Raw genomic sequence first — 22,500 nt, forward strand, 5'->3', positions numbered from 1 at the left:
CCTGTCCTTTCTCCCCACGCCTGTGTTCCGCTCCTTCTCTTCCCCTGAGCTTTTCTTTCATCTGTTCAATTAGGAACTGTCTTGGCGGATTCTGATAACCAATACTCAAAGAATGAACCGGAGGTATCTGTGCGTGATTCGCGCCCGCTGAGAGGGAAAAGTACAGAACAGAAACCGAGATAGTTGCGAATATATTCGGGCCCAGAGCTTTCTGTCTTAAAAACAACTCTTTCGCATATAAAGCGCAACATATCGCCGCTGACAGCTAAACCGATTTAAATGTTGTACCGCAGTTCAATTAATTGAATTTAGATTGATATAATTGCTGCAAGAAATTAAACATTCGCTTAATTATTACTGGAATAGACGAGCTGTGATGACATGTTGCAGTGAACAGAAATATTAACCCCACTCTCTCCCCATAGCCCTGTATCAATCCCACTGCCCCGCTCTCTCCCCATAGCCCTGTATCAATCCCACACTAATCCCACTGCCCCACTCTCTCCCCATAGCCCTGTATCAATCCCACACTAATCCCACTGCCCCACTCTCTCCCCAGAGCCTTGTATCAATCCCACACTAATCCCACTGCCCCGCTCTCTCCCCATAGCCCTGTATCAATCCCCAAACTAATCCCACTGTCCCGCTCTCTCCCCATAGCCCTGTATCAATCCCCAAACTAATCCCACTGCCCCGCTCTCTCCCCATAGCCCTGTATCAATCTCACACTAATCCCACTGCCTCACTCTCTCCCCATAGCCCTGTATCAATCCCAAACTGATCCCATTGCCCCGCTCTCTCCCCATAGCCCTTTATAGAATCATAGAAAGGTTACAGCACGGAAGGAGGCCATTCGGCCCATCGAGTCCGTGCCGGTACTCTGCAAGAGCAATCCGGCTCGTCCCACTCCCCCGCCCTATCCCCGTAGCCCTGCAAATTTTTTCCCTTCAAGTACTTATCCAGTTCCCTTCTGAAGGCCATGATTAAATCTGCCTCTGCCACCCCCTCAGGCAGTGAATTCCAGGTCCTAACCACTCGCTATCTTCCTCTGCTTCAAATATTTATCCAATTTTTTTTCCTCAAAAGATGCAATGATCTCTGCCTCAAACCCCCCCACTCCATTCCCCAGCGACCCCTTGTGTAAAGGAATTTCTCCTCACCTCTCTCCGCACTTTCTTAGTCACAATTTTAAACCGTTGACCCCTCCTCACTGATTCTCCGACTGGAGGAATTAACTTTTCCCTATTCACTCCATCAAAACCCTTCACAATTTAAAAATAAACCCCTATTAAAAGCCTTCTCTGCTCCAGTGGAAAAAGTTCCAGTGTCTCGAGTCTCTCCTCAGAACTATAGTCTCCCATCTCTGGCACCATCCTGGTGAATCTGTGTTTTTTTCATAGAATCATAGAAGTTTACAACATGGAAACAGGCCCTTCGGCCCAACATGTCCATGTCGCCCAGTTTATACCACTAAGCTAGTCCCAATTGCCTGCACTTGGCCCATATCCCTCTGTACCCATCTTACCCATGTAACTGTCCAAATGCTTTTTAAAAGACAAAATTGTACCCGCCTCTACTACTGCCTCTGGCAGCTCGTTCCAGACACTCACCACCCTTTGAGTGAAAAAATTGCCCCTCTGGACCCTTTTGTATCTCTCCCCTCTCACCTTAAATCTATGCCCCCTCGTTATAGACTCCCCTACCTTTGGGAAAAGATTTTGACTATCTACCTTATCTATGCCCCTCATTATTTTATAGGCTTCTATAAGATCACCCCTAAACCTCCTACTCTCCAGGGAAAAAAGTCTCAGTCTATCCAACCTCTCCCTATAAGTCAAACCATCAAGTCCCGGTAGCATCCTGGTAAATCTTTTCTGCACTCTTTCTAGTTTAATAATATCCTTTCTATAATAGGGTGACCAGAACTGTACACAGTATTCCAAGTGTGGCCTTACTAATGTCTTGTACAACTTCAACAAGACATCCCAACTCCTGTATTCATTGTTCTGACCAATGAAACCAAGCATGCTGAATGCCTTCTTCACCACCCTATCCACCTGTGACTCCACTTTCAAGGAGCTATGAACCTGTACTCCTAGATCTCTACAATGGGACGCCCCAAAACTGCACACAATACTCTAACTGTGGCCTAACCGGTGTTTCGCCCCTGGGATTTGCCCCTCACGCTGCCTGGTGGGGATTATATACCCGTGGCACCCAGCCTATCTTGCGCTGTTTGTGGGGGGCCTGAAGGTTTGGACAGGGCTGTTCTGGGCGCCGCTGCCTTGTTGGGGGGCGAGCGAATTCCAGGCCAGAACACCCGTGATCTGTTCGCATCAGCAGCGTGGGATACCTGGGAATTAACGCGGACAGGGTGCAGGTTGATGGCACCTATCTATGCAGCCCCTGGGATGGGTGGGGGTGGTGGTGGTGGTGGGAGGAGTGATCTTGAAAAGATTGCAGGGCTATGGGGAAAGAGCAGGGGGGAGGGGGGAAGTGGAATTAATTGGACAGCTCTTTCAAAGAGCTGGCACAGGCACGATGGGCCGAATGGCCTCTTTCTGTGCTGTGTATGATTCTATGATGTTGTGGTTAGGTACGGATTACCTGCCCAATGCTGCTTTGTCTCACTGTTCACTCCCCTGCCCCCATCCCAGGTAAACTACTTTCTGTGATGATATGTGAACCCCTTCTATTGAGGCTGAGGATCGGTTACCAAATCTCCATTCAGCCCATTGTCCTTTCGCTCTTTCAATCCCGTCTCCCGCTTTTAGTGAAACTGAACTCGCCTTAAATTAAAATTGAAAGTGTTTTGTGCATTTTTCCTTGCACAAAAATCTCTAAAGACATGTCTGTAATTAACTCTCCTCTGTTGATATTTTTTTCAATGATCTCCTGCCTGAATCTCTGATATTGCAGGTCAGTTATTTATTTCAGAGAGTTAAACCCGCGCCAAATATACATTGTAAAAACTGTCAGAGGTACAGGGAATAAAATTACATTGTATTGTTTTATATGTGTGTGCATATATGTGTGTTTTATTTATGTGTGTATCTGTGTGTATGTGTGTATATATGTGTGTTTATATATATATCTGTGTGTATCTGTGTATGTGAGTGTGTGTATGTGTATGTATGTGTTTGTATGTATGTGTGTGTATCTGTATGTATTTATGTATGTGTATGTGTGTGTATAGGCAGCTGGATAACTCCGTGTCTGTGGATATGTGTGTATCTGCATTTATCAGTGTGTATACATCTGTGTGTATTTGTATGTCTACGTCTATATGTGTATATATTTGTGCTCGTGCCTGTGAGTGTGTGTAAATCTGTGTGTGATTGCTCATTCTGCATTTGCGTATATCACTTGTGTGTGCGCATATGTATATCTCAGTGTGCATATGTATATCTCAGTGTGCATATGTATATCTCATTGTGCATATGTATATCTCAGTGTGCATATATGATTATTTAACTTTGTGGGCGATTTATATGCACGTACGTGAATATTTCTGTGTGTATCTTTGTGTGCCAATATGTATGTCTTTGTATATATGTGTGTATGTGTCTGCTTGTGTATAGCTGTGTGTTTGTGTGTATATATCCTGGTGTGTGTGAATCTATCTATCTATCTATCTATCTCTATCTGTCTATTTCTCTATCTATCTATCTATCTATCTATCTATCTATCTATCTATGTATCTATCTCTCCGTCTGTCTATCTATCTATCTATCTCTGTCTATCTATCTATCTATCTCTCTATCTATCTATTTAACTATCTATCTCTCTATCTATCTATCTCTCTATCTGTCTATTTCTCTACCTATCTCTCTCTCTCTATCTATCTCCCTGTCTATCTATCTCTCTGTCTATCTCTCTATCTATCTCTCTGTCTATCTATCTATCTATCTATCTATCTATCTATCTATCTATCTATCTATCTATCTATCTATCTATCTATCTATCTATCTATCTATCTGTCTATTTCTCTACCTATCTCTCTCTCTATCTATCTATCCATCTCTCTGTCTATCTATCTATCTATCTACCTATCTATCTCTCTGTCTATCTATCTCTCTGTCTATCTATCTATCTGTCTATCTGTCTATCTATCTATCTAGTGTGTGCACCTATGTGTGTGCGTGTGTTACCGAAATGATTAATTAGGTGCAATTTAATTTCAGATATCTAACTGCATTTTAGAGAGGGGCCTAAGCTCGGTGCTGACCGCGGGCTCTCTCCTCTCTCTCTCTCTCTCTCCCTCTCGGAGTAATTAAGATTGGTGGGCGCCGTTTTATGGATTAATGATCTAGATTGGGGGGAAAGAAATCTCCCGCAAAACATTCTCATGTTCAAAGAGAGGGTGGAAGGGGATGGGAGGAAAGAACAAAGCAAGTTAGATGGGACAAATTATAGCCTGATGGTTCCGCAGGAAAAAGAAACAGACGCAGCGACGGAGCTCAGAGGCAATGAATTTTAAACATCTGGTCGTGCGGTCATAAAACACTGGGAGTTACAGCCTCTCTCTTCGCTAATGCAGCCTTTGCAAACAGACAATGGCGGTGGAGGAAACGCAGCTCCTAACGCACTCAACCTTTACCCCTTTGCAGGCAACACACTCGTCAGATTTTCAATCCTAATCCGGGGGAAGAGAGAGAGAGAGAAAATAGACACACAGACACAAAATAAATAAACAGATAATCCCACAGACCATCTTGACCCCTTAAAATCGAAGGCTAAATTATAAAGCACGCGATTTCCTGCCTCCCCTTCATTCATTCAGCCACTCATTCTGCCGTTCCTGCTTCACAGCAATCTGTCACTCACACTTGCTTGGAGTTTACGCGCGGCATGACTGGCCTCCGATTGCAGTTCCGCAGCCTTAATCAAAAGCTGGATCGTTGGGGAGATCTGTAAATCACACCTCATTTCTGGCTTCGCTTGGGGCCGTCAACCACAATGGAGCCGGTGTGGGGTATTCTGGAATAAGCGATAAATACATAAAATAGGCAAATAAATACGCAAGCCCGTTTTCGAAGAGGCGAGCTTCGAGTTTGACAGGGAACTGCATGAAGTGAGGGCGGGGGAGAGAGGGAAGGAGGGGGGGGGTGTAATTATGAGATTTTCAGACCACTGTCTTGCTGTGTAAACGCACACACGGTTCATGCCTCGGTGATGTAAATATTGCAAATGGGTCTCTGCGCAAACAAGAATCATTTTAAAATGGAATTTGATGCTTAACGTCCGCGTCCCTTCTCTCTCTAGCTCACGCTCTATATTTTCGCTCTCTCTCTATCTCACTCTCGTTCTCTCTGTCTCTCTCTCTCTTTCTCTCTGTGTGTCTCTCTCTAGCTCACCCTCTCTCTCTATTTTCGCTCTCTCTCTATCTCACTCTCGTTCTCTCTGCCTCTCTCTCTTTCTCTGTGTGTCTCTCTCTAGCTCACCCTCTCTCTCTATTTTCGCTCTCTCTCTATCTCACTCTCGTTCTCTCTGTCTCTGTCTCTCTTTCTCTGTGTGTCTCTCTCTCTAGCTCACACTCTCTCTCTATTTTCGCTCTCTCTCTATCTCACTCTCGTTCTCTCTGTCTCTCTCTCTCTTTCTCTGTGTGTCTCGCTCTAGCTCACCCTCTCTCTCTATTTTCGCTCTCTCTCTCTCACTCTCGTTCTCTCTGTCTCTCTCTTTACCTCTCTATTTATTTCCTGCAATCTCTCTCTCTCTCTCTGTCTCTCTGTGTCTCTGTCTCTCTATATCCCTGTCTCTCTGCCTCTCTCTGCCTCTCTCTCTCTCTGTTTCTTTGTCTCTCTCTGTCTCTGTCTCTCTGTACTTCGGTCTCTCTGCCTCTCTCTCTCTTTCTCTGTGTGTGTCTCTCTCTAGCTTACACTCTCGCTCTATTTTCACTCTCTCTCTATCTCACTCTCCTTCTCTATGTCTCTCTCTTTACCTCTTTATTTATTTCCTGCAATCTCTCTCTCTCTCTGTCTCTCTCTCTCTGTGTCTCTCTGTCTCTCTCTGTCACTGTCTCTCTGTACCTCTCTCTCTTTGTCTCTGTATTTCTGTCCCTGTCTGCCTCTGTCTCTCCCTCTCTCTCCCTCTCTGTCTCTCTCCCTCTCTCTCTCTGTGTCTCTCTGTACCTCTGACTCTTTGTCTCTGTATTTCTGTCCCTGTCTGCCTCTGTCTCTCTCCCTCTCTCTCTCTGTGTCTCTGTGTCTCTCTGTCTCTCTGTACCTCTGTCTATTTGCTTTGTATTTCTGTCCCTGTCTGCCTCTGTCTCTCCCCCCCCTCTCTGTGTCTCTCTGTCTCTCTGTACCTCTGTCTATTTGCTTTGTATTTCTGTCCCTGTCTGCCTCTCTCTCTCTCTCCCTCTCTCCCCCTTCTCTCTCTCTCTCTCTGTCTCTCCCTGCCTCTTTACCTCTGTATTTCTGTCCCTGTCTGCCTCTCTCTCTCTCCCTCTCTCCCCCCTCTCTCTCTCTCTCTGTCTCTCCCTGCCTCTTTACCTCTGTATTTCTGTCCGTGTCTGTCTCTCTCTCTCTCTCCCTCTCTCCCCCCTCTCTCTCTCCCTCTCTCCCCCTCTCTCTCTCTCTTTGTCTCTCCCTGCCTCTTTACCTCTGTATTTCTGTCCCTGTCTGCCTCTCTCTCTCTCCCTCTCTCCCCCCCTCTCTCTCTCCCTCTCTCCCCCCCCTCTCTCTCTCTCTCTGTCTCTCCCTGCCTCTTTACCTCTGTATTTCTGTCTCTGTCTGCCTCTCTCTCTCTCTCCCTCTCTCCCCCCTCTCTCTCTCTCTCTGTCTCTCCCTGCCTCTTTACCTCTGTATTTCTGTCCCTGTCTGCCTCTCTCTCTCTCTCCCTCTCTCCCCCCTCTCTCTCTCTCTGTCTCTCCCAGCCTCCTTACCTCTGTATTTCTGTCTCTGTCTGCCTCTCTCTCTCTCTCCCTCTCTCCCCCCTCTCTCTCTCCCTCTCTCCCCCTCTCTCTCTCTCTCTGTCTCTCCCAGCCTCTTTACCTCTGTATTTCTGTCTCTCCCCCCTCTCTCTCTCTCTCCCTCTCCCCCCCCCCTCTCTCTCTCTCTGTCTCTGTCTGCCTCTGTCTCTCCCTCACTCTCACTCTCTCTATCTCTATCTTTCCCTCCCTCCTCAGATCTCTCACTCTGTTAGACAGAAGGGCACATTTCTATCCCCGCCAAAGATGGGCCGGGGTCATAACGAATTCCAAAAAAAAAAATAATAGGTTTATCGATTTACCCTTCATGCAAGCAATGGGATATTGGAAATACGGGAGAAATTGCAAAAAAAAAATGAACCTTACATCTGACAGGCCCTGAGCTCAACTTACCTCTTAACACCAGGATAAACTATTCCAAAAATTCAAATTCGTGACAATAAGGGGTTAACTCGGCAATGGTTCCGGGGTCAATGTGCAAAGATTGTACAATTCACTAAAGTCTCTCTCTCTCCTCGGGGAGGACAGAAAAGCGCCCTTTTCTCCATTTTCTGATCCGCGCCGCGTTCTCCTGTTGCTTTTTTTTTTCGCGTTTTACACCGACTAGGATAAAAGTAAAATTTGACCCTGAATCCCGGCAGGACTGGATAATCAAATGAATATCTGAATCAGACTGGTACTTTAACACAAAACATGGGAGGGACCTCGGGAGTGGGCGAGGGAGGGGATGGGATGGGGGGGAACTCCAAATTAATGATTCCATCATTCACCTGGACTGAACTTGGAACTAGAGAATATTTTCACACGGATTCATTTACATTCCAAAGGCGATTGAAGGCTTCCTCGGTTAATCGGGACGCTCTTAAAAAACGAACATCGATAACGGGTTTCTCTCTCTCTCTCTCTCTCAGTCTCTCTCTTTCACTTTTCCATCTCTCTCTCTCTGTCTATCTTTCATTTTTCTCTCTCTCTCTCTCACTCTGCCTCTCTTTCATTTTTTCTATCTCTCTGTCTATCTTTCATCTTACTCTCTCTCTCACACTCTCTCTTTGTCTGACTCACTCTCACTTTCTACCTCTCTGTCTATCTTTCATTTTGCTCTCTCTCTTTCAGCCTCTCTTTCATTTTTTATATCTCTCTGTCTATCTTTCATTTTACTCTCTCTCTCACTCTGCCTCTCTTTCATTTTTTCTATCTCTCTGTTCTATCTTTCATTTTGCTCTCTCTCACTCTGCCCCTCTTTCATTTTTTACATCTCTCTGTCTATCTTTCATTTTGCTCTCTCTCTCTCACTCTGCCTCTCTTTCATTTTTTCTATCTCTCTGTCTATCTTTCATTTTGCTCTCTCTCTCACTCTGCCCCTCTTTCATTTTTTATATCTCTCTGTCTATCTTTCATTTTGCTCTCTCTCTCTCTCTTTCTGTCCCTCTTTCATTTTTTCTATCTCTGTTCTATCTTTCATTTTGCTCTCTCTCTCTCACCCTATCCCTCTTTCATTTTTTCTGTCTCTCTGTTTATCTTACATTTCTCTCTCTCTCTCTGTCCCTCTTTCACTCTGTCTCTCCCTGTCTCTCTCCCTCCCCGTTTTGTTGGAATGAGCTGCAGAAAAGTGGATATTAAAATTACTTGTTCAAGATAAAAATATGTTTTCAGTGTGCTTTTTAAAAAAATTGAGTATGCGGTAAACGAAGGCGCCGGTGATTAAAAGGGAGGGTAGATAGAAAATAATTGAATGAGAATCCAGAGGACGGAAACGGGATTTTAAAAAATAAATATTAACTTAAACTCGTAATTTAGTCTTACGGATGTAATAAATCAGAACAAGGAACTTTGTTACAGGTTCATGACCCCTCTCTGTCTCTCTGCACTTCTCCGTCTTTCTGCCTTCTCTCTCTCTCTGACTTTCTCTCTGTCTCTGTCTCTCTCTCTCCCTCTCACTCTCTCTCTGTCTTTCTCTCTCTCTGTCTCTCTCTCTCTCTCACTCTCGCTCTCTGTCTCTCTCTCCCTCTCTCTCTGTCTCTCTCTCTGTCTCTCTCTCTCTCTGTCTTTCTCTCTCTCTGTCTCTCTCTCTCTCTCTCTCTCTCACTCTCTCTCCCTCTCACTCTCTCTCTCTCTTTGTCTCTGTCTCTCTGACTCTCTCGCTCTCTGTCTCTACCACTGTCGCTCTCACTGTCTCTCTGCCTTTGTCTCTCTCTGACTCTGACACTCTTTATCTGTCTATCTCTCTCTCTTGGTCTGTCTCTCTTCTTCTTCCTTCTGCCTTCTCTCTCCCTCTCTCTGTCTCCCTCTCTATCTCTCTGTCTCCCTCTCTATCTCTCTGACTTTCTCTGACTCTCTCTCTGACGCTGTCTGCCTGTCTCGCGGTCTGTCTCTTTCTCTCTCTCTGCCTTCTCTCTCTGTCTCCCAGTCTCTCTTTCTCTCTGTCTCACTCTTTCTGTCCCACTCTCACTGTCTCACTCTCACTGTCCCACTCTCACTGTCTCACTCTCACTGTCTCACTCTCACTGTCCCACTTTCTCTGCCTCACTCTCTCTGCCCCACTCTCTCTGTCTCACCCTCTCTGCCTCACCCTCTCTGCCTCACTCTCTCTGCCTCACTCTGACTCTCTCTCTCACTCTGTATCCCTTACTGTCTGTCTGTCTGTCTCTCTATTTCAGTTCTTCCCCGCCTCTCTTTCCCCTCCTCCTATACTCTAACTTCCCCTCTGCTTCTCCACTCTTTCTAACCTTCTCCGCCCACCTCTCTTTCTCCCGTTTTCTGTGCGCCTTCCTCTTTCTCTCCCCCTTTCTCTATCCACCTCCTCCTCTTTCCTTCTCTCCGCCTCTCTCTCTCACTTTCCTCTCTGCTCTCCTTTCTCGATTTACTCTCTTCTTTATCCCCGTCTCTCTCTCTCTCCCTCTCTCTTTGCCTCTCTCTCTCTCTCTCGCGCTGTCTCTGGCTATGAATCATTTCAGAATGACATTTTTAAAAAAAAACTACCTCCAGCTGCACATTACAGAGTCAAACAGCTATTTACAAAAGAGGAAGCTATCTATTACAGACAGATACAAAAGGCAGCGATACAAACTCTCCACTAGTTCTCACTCGGATTGTGTTTAAATATAACATTACTCATGGCAATTTGAGACTTTCAAATCAGCTTCTAAGAAAGAAAATCCGGAAAATAAAAATCAGTTAAAAAAAAAGTGACAAGTGAAAGCTGTCAGATCGACCCAACCGGTTCACTAAATGTCCTTTAGGGGAAGGAAACACTTATATGTGACTCCAGTCCCACGCCGACTCTTAGCTGCCTTTTTGAAATGGGGCCTGACAGTTGTAGCAAAGCCGCTCCCAGCAGCCCAAGAGAGAAGGCGCATCACCACCACCATCTTCCCAGGACAACTAGGGGACGGGCCAATAAAAGCCGGGCTTGCCGCATATCCCGAGAATTAATTAAAAATAATCCATCACTCTGCACATCCCACCCTCCCGCATTCCCTGGGTCGCACGCACAGTTACCCGGGACCGAGCGGGCTGGCCAGAGAGGCTCTGGTGCTTGGCTCGGTCTCCAACCTAAAAAAAATAAAACTTTCTTTAGTTCCACCTTGCCAGAACTTGGGATCCGGGCACCAAATCGTCTCGGTATCGACCGTCGATGAAGTGGTACCTGAGGATGGAGAGAGGAGAGGGACGGCGGTGGGGGAAAATACATCACACGGCGCCAAGGGACTGCGCTGTTCATCCCCTTGCTGTTTTGTGTGGTATGTGTGTGTGAGTATCTGTGTCTGGGTGTCCATGTCTGTGTGTGACGGGCATCGAGCCCGCCGGTCCAAAAAAAAAACAAATATACTTGGGTAGGGCGAATTTATCGATCCCAATTCGGTGTGTGCTCATGCTTTGCCTTTCTTGAGATCATTATTATTTCATATATCGTCGTCACACATAAAGAGAGAGACACACACACAATTACACATACATATGTACACACAACTAAATATCAGACACGTACTTATGTACACACAAATATATACCAGACACATACATGTGTACACATAACTAAATATCAGACACATACTTATGTACACACAAATATATACCAGACACATATATATGTACACATAAATAAATATCAGGCACATACATATGTACACACAAATAAATGTCAGGCAGATACATATGTACACATAGCTGCACAAACAATATCAGACAAATACATAAGTATACACAGTCATACATACAGATAAATATTAGATACATACCTATGAGAACACAGACCAATGCATATCTGACATATCCATAAATGCACACAGCCACGCTCACTAATATATCGGACATGTAGATATGTACACATCCACACACGCTGATACAACTATAACGGGATACAAGTGATGAGAGACTATAGTTATGAGGAGAGATTTTGAGATACTGCCACTGGAGCAGAGGAAGCTAAGAGGAGATTTAAATAGAGTTTAAAAAAAAATTATAAAGGGTTTTGATGGGGTGAATAGAAAGATTATTTCCTCTGGTCAGGAAGTCGGTGACGAGGGAATCACCAGTTTAAAATGGTCACTAAGAAAGTGCAGACAGAGGTTAGGAGGAATTCCTTTACACAGGGGGCTGTTGGAGAATTGAATGCTTCCTGACAGGGAGGGGTTGAGGAAGAGATCATTGCATCTTTTGAGGGAAAAAAATCGATAAGTATTTGAGGCAGAGGGCGATAATAGGGATATGGGGAGAGGGTGGGGCAGTGGGATTAGTTGTTGATTGGCAAAGCAAAGGACTCACAAGGACTTGATGGGTTTAAGTCTTGTTCTGCAGTTCTGCATCACACATATATAAATCAGACATATGTATACACATAGTGACATAACTATAATATACCATATACCTCAAATACATAAATACACATAAACTTATATCACACACCTATGTACACATACAGAGATATATCAGTCATACTCGACACACAATGACAGACAAATGCATATCATAAACACACGCACGAGCACAGTCCCTGTCTCTCTTTCTCACACACATAGAAATTTACACTACAGAGGTAGGTGAATCAGCCTATTATATTTCTGCCAGCTCTTTGCTAGAGCAGATATATTTTGCACACATACATATGTACACAAAACATGCATATGAATATGTACCAGATACAGGCGTGTACACACACTCACAAACTCAAATGTATATGCACACACCGTCACACACAAATGCATTTCAAACACACGCTTATGTACACACAAAACAAAAAATACACATGCACACAGACAAATACATATCAAACACATACATTTGTACAAACACACAAATACATAGCAGGGACATGCATGCACCCAGCCTCACACAGAAATATAAAACATATGTATATATATTACAGGCAAATATTATGCACACACAGCAACACATACCAATATATAAACATATATACATATGTACAAAAATGACACACTTATGAACCATAATTATGTACACTGGCACAAATGTATGTCAGACAAGTGCTTATGTATACACAATATGTATTAGGCACAAACGTATGCACAAATGCATATGAGATACATATATAGGTACACACTGAGACACACACATAGATACATACCACAGACATAATAGGTACATGGAAATATTTATATGGCCACACACACATATCAGACGTACAAATATGTACGCAGTCGCACACAAAAATACATTTGTACAAAAACACGTACACAAATACATATTACACATACAATTATACGTATACAAATATATCAACATAAATATGTACACATATATAAATATCTTCCAGTCACAGATATCGACACACAAACAAAAATCACACATATACATATGCAAAACATAAAAATACATATCAGACACATACATAGATAAACACTGAGCCATACACAGATAGATATACATTGAACACTTGCATGTGTATACAAACAAATGTACACTAGCCACATTTATAAATACACACAGTCTCACACAGACACACGGAATTAGATTTATATCAAAAATATAGCTATGTAAACACAAAATATATATCGCAGAAAAATATTTGAAACCTTTATATATATGTACTCATACTCAAACGTATACTACACCCATAGATATGTACAACTCCCACACATATATATATAACTCTAAGTACACACAGTCATATCAATTATGTCACATAGATACATCTGCAGAGAAAGAAAGAAATACAGATACATATGTACACATACAAATGTGTTTCAGACACATACCTGTGTATATACTGCCACACACAGAAATGTATATCATATGTACACACGGGGAAATATATATATCAGGCCCATACATAATTACACACAAATATATGTGAGACACACCTATATATTTATACAAAGTCAATCCACAGGCGCACGGGCATCAAACAGGCCCGTATACAGAGGAAAAGCATGACAGAAATGGGAACTTTAACAAAAAAAAAATTCCAAAGATTGAAATCATCCTTAAAGGGTTAATGGCGCAATTGCAAAGGACCGAGAAACCAGTTTCCATTTTTAAAATCACGAACAGGAGAATAGGCCGTGCGGTGCTTGGGAATCAGGCTGCAATAGACATTTTTTAAAAAATTTTGGCAAGTTCAAGGATATTCCGGGAAAGCGATTTTCCTTAAATTCGTCTACTGCATTTTTTTATATAAGCATAGTCCGGGGAACTCCCGAATGGGAAGGACTCCAGGAGGGTTAGAAAAAACTAATAATAATAATAAAAGTGCGATGCCATGAAGCCTGATATCCCCGAGCATGCTGCTCCCGCTTGGAATACTCGGCGGAACTATTCCAGGAAACCTCACACTCCGAGACTATTTGGGACACAGTCCAATGAAATAAATCAGGGCGACAGATTAGGAAGCGTAAAACCATATCACTGATGGTGATATATGACAAGACAATAAATATGAGTTACTTACATGAGCCCATGTCGTTTACAGGCTTCTCGTCGTAACTCAAACACTTAAATAGAAGGCCCTTCCACTCACTCTTAAATTATATTCCTTCCAATAGCACAATGAGCATCGACGTTGATGTATCTTAAGTATCACTCAGTTTATTGCTTGTGTTTTTTTTTTTGGCAACTCTTCCCTTGCATGCCCGGATCGCGAGAGAGTGGTAGAATATATTTTGGTTTTCCTATGGCATAAAAAAAATATAACGAGATTTTTAAACTCAGGAGAGAGGCGGGAGGAGGGTGTGTAAACCTCAGGATAAAAACAGATTTTCTTTTTCGTGTTCCTCATCTGCCTGCAATCAGATCCCCTGGAAATGTTAACAGTCTGCCACCCGTTAGAGGGGCACACGGCGGGGCTGAAACTAGCGAGGAACCGCAGTGGTGAAATAGTTATTAAATATTACACTTCTCGTGACTTACACCGAGGTCTATAGTTCACACGCCCCTTAAAAAAATGATTCAATTCATTTTTAACTGGCTGCTATATAAATTTATAAACACACATATTATACACACAAATATATATTTTTACACGTGCATATATATCTATGTATGCGTACATATGTGTGCATATATGTATGCACATATATACACACATATATATGCACCACACACATACATATACACACACGTGCACATATATGTATATACACATACACACACACATATATATATTTACACACACACATATATATATCTACACATGCATGTATATACACATTCACACACACATATATATATCTACACATACACACCCATATACCTATCTACACACACATATATATATCTACATATACACACATATATGTATATACACATTCACACACATATATATATCTACACATACACACATATATATATATCTACATATACACACATATATGTATATACACATTCACACACATATATATATCTACACATTCACACACATATATATATCTACATATACACACATATATGTATATACACATTCACACACACATATACATATCTACACATGCACACATATATATCTACACATACACACATATGTATATATACGTGTATAATATATACATATATTATATACACACGTATATATAGACACACACGCATACGCACATATATACACACCTCACACACACATATTATGTATATATATACATATAACCCCCCCCCCCACACACACACATGTGTATATATATCCCCTTACTTCTGTAATTTAAAAAAAAAACAATACAAATTATAACTTTTCAAACATCCATCTGTTTTATTTCTCACCAATTGTATTCATTAACTTTACACGTGTCCATTACCTGGAACAGTTTAAATATGGAACTGATAGAATAAATATAAACCCGCTGTGTATTTTTTTAAATATATTTATATATATATAAAAAGTAGAGAAACATACAGTGGACTATACGTAGTGCATCTGAGAATATTTTAAAATTTCAGACATCTCCCCCCCCACCCCCCTTCCCATTTTACATCGACTTACTGGAACTGTGGAGGATGAACAGCAGATCTTTGACTCTCTCAATAGTCCCCCAAACCGAAAAGAGATTTGGCCGCAGTTTCAACCTTGGGCAGATTTTTTTTTTCTGGGGTGGTGTTGGGAGTTGGGACATTTAAATGGCAAACAATAAGCCCCGATTCACTGGTACACGATCTTTCTATTGCTACAGCCCCCCTCCCCACCCCCGCTACAAAGACGCCTAACAGCGGCGAGGCCGTTACATATAATGTCGAGTTCACAGAATGGGCCTCGTCAGGAGCCTCTCGGCGGGTCAAAGGTTTTAAAAGGTCAAACCTTTGCCCGGCTGAAATAAAACTCAATGGAATAGAAAATGTGTCCTCTCGCTGAACCCGGGCTGGTCGCCGTTCACTCGATCGCGCATAAAGCCCCTTTTGGGGGTCTCTCCACATGGAATGCGTCGAGGGGGCGAGACGCGACTCCGGCAGAGACCGATCGTGATTACAACTGCAACAAAGATGTGGCCGTTTCGAGGCAGGTCCCTGGGCCAGTTGCGATATCTGGACGAGAAGGTATTTATTTATTTATTTATTTATTTTCTGATGCCAGTGGATCGCTGCCCGAGGTTCATAAGGGGATCTAAACTCTCACAAATCCCATTTTCCGGACTTTTTTTCTTGTTATTGTTGTCGAAAAAAGGCCAGAATAAATTTAAGTTACTTACTTGGTGATTTTATCTGACTTGCCCACGCGAATAGCTTTCTCAATAATTTCCAGCGTAACTGATTAATGCTTTTTGCTTTGGTTAAATAATAAAATATCAATTCTTCATCAGCACCCAAAGTTTTCTCCCAAGTTTAAAAAAAAATTCTTTTGCATGATAAGAGAGAAAGAGGCGGCGATACAACTCACACACACAAAACTTAATCGTAAACGAAACGGAATCTACCTGTGGCGGTTTGACCGAGAGTGGCTTCAGGTAAAAGTATTATAAATATATAAATTCACTTTTTTTTTAAATTAAGAAAATTGTTAAACTGGGCCGGGATGAAATCTAATTTTGAAATGTTGATCAATTCGTCTCAAAAGCACCAGAGGGAGGGAGGGAGGGAGATGAGGAGAATTTTATTTACGCAGCGAGTTGTTCTGACCTGGAACGCGCTGCCTGAAAGGGGCGGTGGGAGCAGATTCTATAGTAACTTTCCAAACTATATAAATACTTAAAGGGGAAAGATTTGCAGGGCTATGGGGGGGGGGGGGGGGAGTGGGATAGTTCTTTCAAAGAGCCGGCCACAGAAACGACGGGCCGAATGGCCTCCTTCTATGCTGTATGATTCTACGAAAAAAAAACTTGTTTTCTGAATCGGTGGGAAATCATTTTGGGAACCGAAACTTCTGTCTCATTATGACACTCAATATTCATCTCACTTTCCCCCCCCCAATCTCCTATATTTATAACTAACATTTGGAGCCCGAGATCCCTTCCCCCATTCCGCAAAGCCCCCCCCCCTCCTCCTCCAGATAGATATACTGTCGTCAATATTGAAGAATTTGGTGTGTGTGGTTTCACCGTCTGCCTCTCTGAGATCTTTAAAAATATAAACCCGGAGGAAACTTTGCGTGTATTGGAGAGATCTGCAAAAAAAAAAATTAGTAGATTCACCAAAAGATAAAAATGAGTGCGCGCAGTTCTCCCCCCCCAGCTACCCAGGGAAAAAAGGAGGTCCAATTAACAGCTGGCTGGTTTACACGTACGTCTTAAGAAGGTTTGATTTGGATATTTAATTCTCACAAAAAGAGAGAGGAGGGGGAGATGTTAAACCAAGCTAGAGAGAAAATCAGCACGGATCAACAACTGAACCGAGGAGATTATTAGACAGGCTGAACGGTGTTAAAGATCAGATACTCTCAAACTCCCTAATCATTACAATTTCTCTACTGCCCTCACCAAACTCCAGAATCACTAAGCAGTTTTACGTCTGAAAAAAAAAGTCTTAAAGGTTTAATTGTACTCATGGATAAAGTAAATATCGCTTTTAAAGGTCGCGGTGTCTGGACGTTAGTGATTGAGAATTTCAAACACTGTGCTATCTCGATCCCTGATAAAGTTCAGGGCAGTTCAAAGAACAGATTGTGAAAGGCTACAAACCTTCAGTTTACGCGTGAGACACACGGATCAATTAATACAGGAATGTAAACACAGGGCAGGATTATTTTCTGGATATATATATAGTTTATAGAGAGAGAGAGAGAGAGCGAGATATATATCTTAATTGTGCTGATAGGAAATCCAGCCTTATCATCACTTCAAGAAAGCCCACGTGTTTAAAAAATAACTTGAGCGGATTTTTGGCGTGTTACTGACAGGATAATTGGTTGCAACATTTCTGTGATCAGCTGGTCGGAGGTTCGATCCTACCGCCTTCCTCCACACAAGACTATCAGTCTGTGTCTCTACATAGCATTTTCCCTAAGACGCTTCAGTCTATTTTTTTTAAGTCCCCAGTGATTATTATTTTAAAAATGAAATATATATATATATACACACAAGATAGGCGTCCGAACTTTGTAATAAATAAATAATAAATAATCCCTTCACTTTCACCCGACTCACCTCGCGTATGGGGTCAGGTACAGATTGCTGTGTTAAAACGACCAATTGTACAGATCTGATTTCTTTACACCTCACAGATTTCAGAATTAAACCCCCACCCTTCCCAAAAAAAAATCTTCCGAATTAAAGCAGTGGCGCACTGGCGAGTGCGTTCGCTAATTGTGTGCAGCGGATGTTGAAATGAGTCCGGGGTTTAAATCACTGAGCTAGTTAGGATTTCTTTGAGGGTGGGGAGGCGGGAATAGATAAATACAATAAGGAAACAGAATACATAAATAAACCTGCTATATATATATATATATAAACACAGTACATTCTATGTTTTAATTACCGCTAGACAACACATCGACACTAAAAACTTTGGACTGCAAATTTACACTTTGAAAGTCGCTCCTGCTACTTCACGGTGAAACTATCTAAACTACTTTTTGAAATTCTTATTTTTAAAAAAAAAGACGCACTCTTTTTTTGCAACTTTCCCTTTCAACAGACAAAAACCCATTTGGACCAAAAACATTTACAATTAGTTTATGGTGTCACGCGCAAACATTTGTTCAAAAACAAACTTTTTTTCTCACTATTTGCTCCTTCAGGGAGTGAGTGTGTGTGTGCGAGTGTGTGTGTATGAGTGTGAGAGTGTGTGTGAGTGTATGTGAGTGTATGAGTGAGAGTGTGTGAGAGCGTGTGAGTGTGCGTGTGAGAGTGTGCGTGTGAGTGAGTGTGTGTGTGAGTGTGAGAGTGTGTGAGTGTATGTGTGTGTGAGTGTATGAGTGAGAGTGTGAGAGTGTGCGTGTGAGCGTGAGTGTGGGTGAGAGTGTGAGCGTGAGTGTGTGTGAGAGTGTGAGCGTGAGTGTGTGTGTGAGAGAGTGTGCGTGTGAGTGAGTGTGTGAGTGTGTGTGTATGTGTGTGAGTGTATGAGTGAGAGTGTGTGAGTGTGTGTGCGTGTGAGTGAGTGCGTGTGTGTGAGTGTGAGTGTGTGCGTGTGAGAGACTGTGCGTGTGAGTGAGTGTGTGTGAGTGTGTGTGAGAGTGTGTGAGTGAGTGCGTGTGTGAGTGAGTGAGTGTGTGTGTGAGTGTATGAGTGAGAGTGTGTGAGTGTGTGTGTGAGTGAGTGCGCGTGTGTGTGAGTGTGTGTGAGTGAGTGTGTGTGTGCGAGTGTGTGAGTGTGAGTGTGTGCGTGTGAGAGAGTGTGCGTGTGAGTGAGTGTGAGTGTGTGTGAGAGTGTGTATGTGAGTGTGTGAGTGTATGAGTGAGAGTGTGTGTGTGAGTGTGTGTGTGTGTGTGAGTGCGCGTGTGTGAGTGAATGAGTGAGTGAGTGTGCGAGTGTGTGTGTGAGTGAGTGAGTGTGTGTGCGAGTGTGTGAGTGTGAGTGTGTGCCTAAAACAAGTGAACAAACTTAAAACACGTCCACTCCATTGAAACATACAACTTCGAACGGGATATTTTTGTGATTTCTTTGTCTTTGCCAATGAATCAGACCCTGACTGACGTGGGTCCCTTCAGCACGGGTCCAAACACTATCCTGACCTGCAATCGTTTCGTGCCCAACTCAGGAAGAATTAATTCTGAGTGGGGGGTATTTTTTTTGGAAGAAAAACCAAAACGGAGGAACAAAAAAAAATATATATATATTATATATTCTATAAATAACCAGTCCTCGGTTTTTTTTTTGGTGGGGGGGTGAGAGGGGGATTAGACTTATTTCTATAACCTTGTGATTTCCTCCTGCCCCTGGTCCAGGGGGACGGGGTGTGACAGTGCCTCGGAGACAGCGGCAGATCTGACTTTGGTGTTCGGCAGCCGGTGATCTTTCTTCCACTTCATCCTCCTGTTCTGAAACCAGATTTTTATCTGTCGTTCGGACAGGCACAAAGTGTGAGCGATTTCGATGCGGCGGCGTCTGGTGAGATATCTGTTGGAGTGAAACTCCTTCTCCAGCTCCAGGACCTGATGCCTGGTGTAAGCGGTCCGAGCCCGCTTCGGTTCCGTTCCTCGGTAATTGGAATTCACTGGAAAAATAAAAGTAGAGAATATATATGTCTGAGTAACAAAAGGCACCAGGCGAAATGAAATTTAAATTCAGTGTATATTATCAGTACATGCCCCTATCCTCACTCTCTAAAACTCTCTGCTGTAAGAATTACTTTGCCAGGAAGGATTTTTAAAATTATTTACACTCTACACTCACATTAACGCTTGAAGTCTCTCTCTCTCTCTCTCTCACACAATAAAATAGCCACACGGAGAGCGTCGCTTACTTCCTCGCAATACAAATTTACGATCAGTGTAATTGAGGCTCTCTTCTGTCCCAGTGAGAGCCGAATCGTAAATCCTGCTCAATGTTTTTTTTTACCTTCAATCTGTTATTTAAAATTCAAACTCTTTCAGTCTCTCTCTCTCTGTTTCTCCCCTCTCTGACCTCTCTCTGAGTTTCTCACTCTGTCCCTTACCTCTCTCACTCTCTCACGGTTTCTTCCCGTGTGTCCCTGACTCCATTCTTTCTCTGCCTTTGTCTCTCTCTCTCTCTCTCTGTCTCTCAGTCTGTCCCCCCTCTCTCGCCCTGTCTCTGTCTATCTGTGTGTATCTCTCTCTGTCTTTCTATTTGTGTTTGTTTCTCTCTCTGTCTGTCTCAGTCTCTCTCTCTCTTTCTCCCTCTCTTTCTGCCTCTCTCTGTCTTCCTCTATTTTTATGTGTCTCTCTATCTGCCTGTCTCTCACTCTCTGTCTGTCTCTGTCTTTCTGTGTCTCTTTCCCTGTTTTTGTATATGTCTCTCTGTCTCTGTCTCTCTCTTTGTATGTCTCTGTCTGTCTACCTGTCTCTTTCTGTCTGTCTCTCTCTGTCTGTCTCTGTCTTTCTGCGTCTCTGTCTCTCTCTGTCTCTCTCTCTCTGTCTCTCTCTTTGTATGTCTCTGTCTGTCTACCTGTCTCTTTCTGTCTGTCTACCTGTCTCTTTCTGTCTGTCTGTCTCTGTCTTTCTGCGTCTCTGTCTCTCTCTGTATGTCTCTGTCTCACTCTTTGTATGTCTCGGTTTGTCTGTCTCTCTGTATGTCTCTCTCTTTCTCTGTCTCTCTCTTTCTCTCTCTGTCTTTCTCTATTTTGTAAGTGTCTATCTGCCTGTCTCTCATTCTCGCTCTGCCTCTGTCTTTCTGTGTCTCTCTCCCTGTTTTTGTATGTGTCTCTCTGTCTCGCTCTCTGTCTATCTCTATGTCTGTCTGTCTCTCTCTCCCCTCTCTCTGTCTGTCTTCCCTCCTCTCCCCCCCACCCACCTCCCCAATGAGTTCAAGTGCTGAAGTTTACGTACCGGCGTTCATGTGAACCTTCTTCATCCAGGGATAGACCGTGGGCTGCTTTGGACTCGTACTCCCCCGGTTCCCGGGGTGCTGCACACTGCACGCCGATGAGGAGGACGGGGACGAGGGGGAGGTGCCGGTTTTGGCGTGGGCGGCGGCGCAGGGAGGCTCGGGGGCCGGCTCGCAGGCTGTCTGCTTGCTGGGGACGTTGCGACCGACCTGCGCCGGCACATGGTGCACGGTCGGAGGGACGCCGGCGCAGGCGGACTGGCGCAACGGATAGTTCGGCCGCGGGTGCTGCAAATCCTGGCGTAGGCTGGACGACACTCGGGACCGGGGGTAATATCCCTGGCTGTGCTCGGGTATGTAGCTGTTTTGCGAATATTCCTCGCAAGGAGGAAATTTAGGATCGACGTAGCTCGCGTCCATCAAAAACGAACTCATGGTCATTAATTTTTGGAGTGGAAATAATTTTTTCTCGCTTTTGTCGATTTTTTTTTCTTGCTGTTAAAATAAAACCCTCCTACTCGCGGGTGAACCTGCAAAGTTTAGTTCGACCACGTGGCGATACAGGCCAATGGGACAAGGCGGATAATCCCCGGATAAGGAATCATTTTCGCCCTGAACATAATCGTGGATTATCACGTCTGAACCCATCTTAAATTACGACGATAATTCTTTGTATTTACTTCGTTTCCCTTTTTGCCATTTGTTTGGTTTTTTTTTCCCCATCAGGGTACTGAGACTTGCTCGGCGGTGCAGCCGTGCAGAGTGCAACCCAACACCGGGGACCTGACCTCCCTTTGCTAAAAGTATCTCCGGGTAAATTAAGGGCTGGGGGAGGCGGGATTAAACGAAAACTTTTTCAGTGTGCTCAGTTAAAATGAGGGGAATGTGCAACAAAGCGAATTCCCATCGCCTCTACAAGGTGTGTAACAGAGACATAACGATAAATAAGGACAAGCAGAAATCTCCTTTCTCTCTCTCTCTCTTTCTCCCCCCCCCTCATTTAATTAAGGAATTACGGATTTTCCTCCGGACGGTGGGGATTTCCCCCGACACCAGACTGCGAACCTACAAGATGAGCCCAGTGCTAGCGGTGGGCGGCGAGGTTAACGTCTCCGTAATCTGTAATCATGTGCGTGCCTGGCCCACGTACCAGGGGAAACTCGTTTATGCAAAGGCACTGGAAAAAAAATAAAAGATTCACAACACTGGACTTTTCGTGCTTGTCTATGATGGATTCTTCTGTTTAAACATGTGCCG

General features: G+C 43.5%; 2 protein-coding genes across 9 annotated transcripts in view; both read right to left on the reverse strand.

Moving 5' to 3' along the window:
* Positions 1–22,500, reverse strand: part of LOC137307041 (homeobox protein Hox-D3a-like) — a 107,966-nt gene that overhangs the window by 24,040 nt on the left and 61,426 nt on the right. The window lies entirely within an intron of this gene.
* LOC137307042 (homeobox protein Hox-C4-like) overlaps positions 1–22,500 on the reverse strand; it is a 141,177-nt gene that overhangs the window by 22,640 nt on the left and 96,037 nt on the right. For 4 of the 8 annotated variants that reach the window (XM_067976385.1, XM_067976384.1, XM_067976386.1 and 1 more), the window contains 3 exons: positions 21,246–22,420; positions 19,657–19,954; positions 15,122–15,892 (listed from right to left, as the gene is read on the reverse strand). In XM_067976385.1, the coding sequence (XP_067832486.1) occupies positions 15,691–15,892; positions 19,657–19,954; positions 21,246–21,684 (939 nt within the window). In that variant the 5' untranslated portion in view covers positions 21,685–22,420 and the 3' untranslated portion in view covers positions 15,122–15,690. Of the gene's footprint in view, positions 1–12,804; positions 14,059–15,121; positions 15,893–19,656; positions 19,955–21,245 lie in introns of those variants that run through there. The other 4 variants (XR_010959004.1, XR_010959005.1, XM_067976390.1 and 1 more) reach the window with 4 other exon arrangements.

The sequence above is a fragment of the Heptranchias perlo genome, chromosome X (assembly GCF_035084215.1).
Source record: "Heptranchias perlo isolate sHepPer1 chromosome X, sHepPer1.hap1, whole genome shotgun sequence".
NCBI classification, from domain to species: Eukaryota; Metazoa; Chordata; class Chondrichthyes; order Hexanchiformes; family Hexanchidae; genus Heptranchias; species Heptranchias perlo.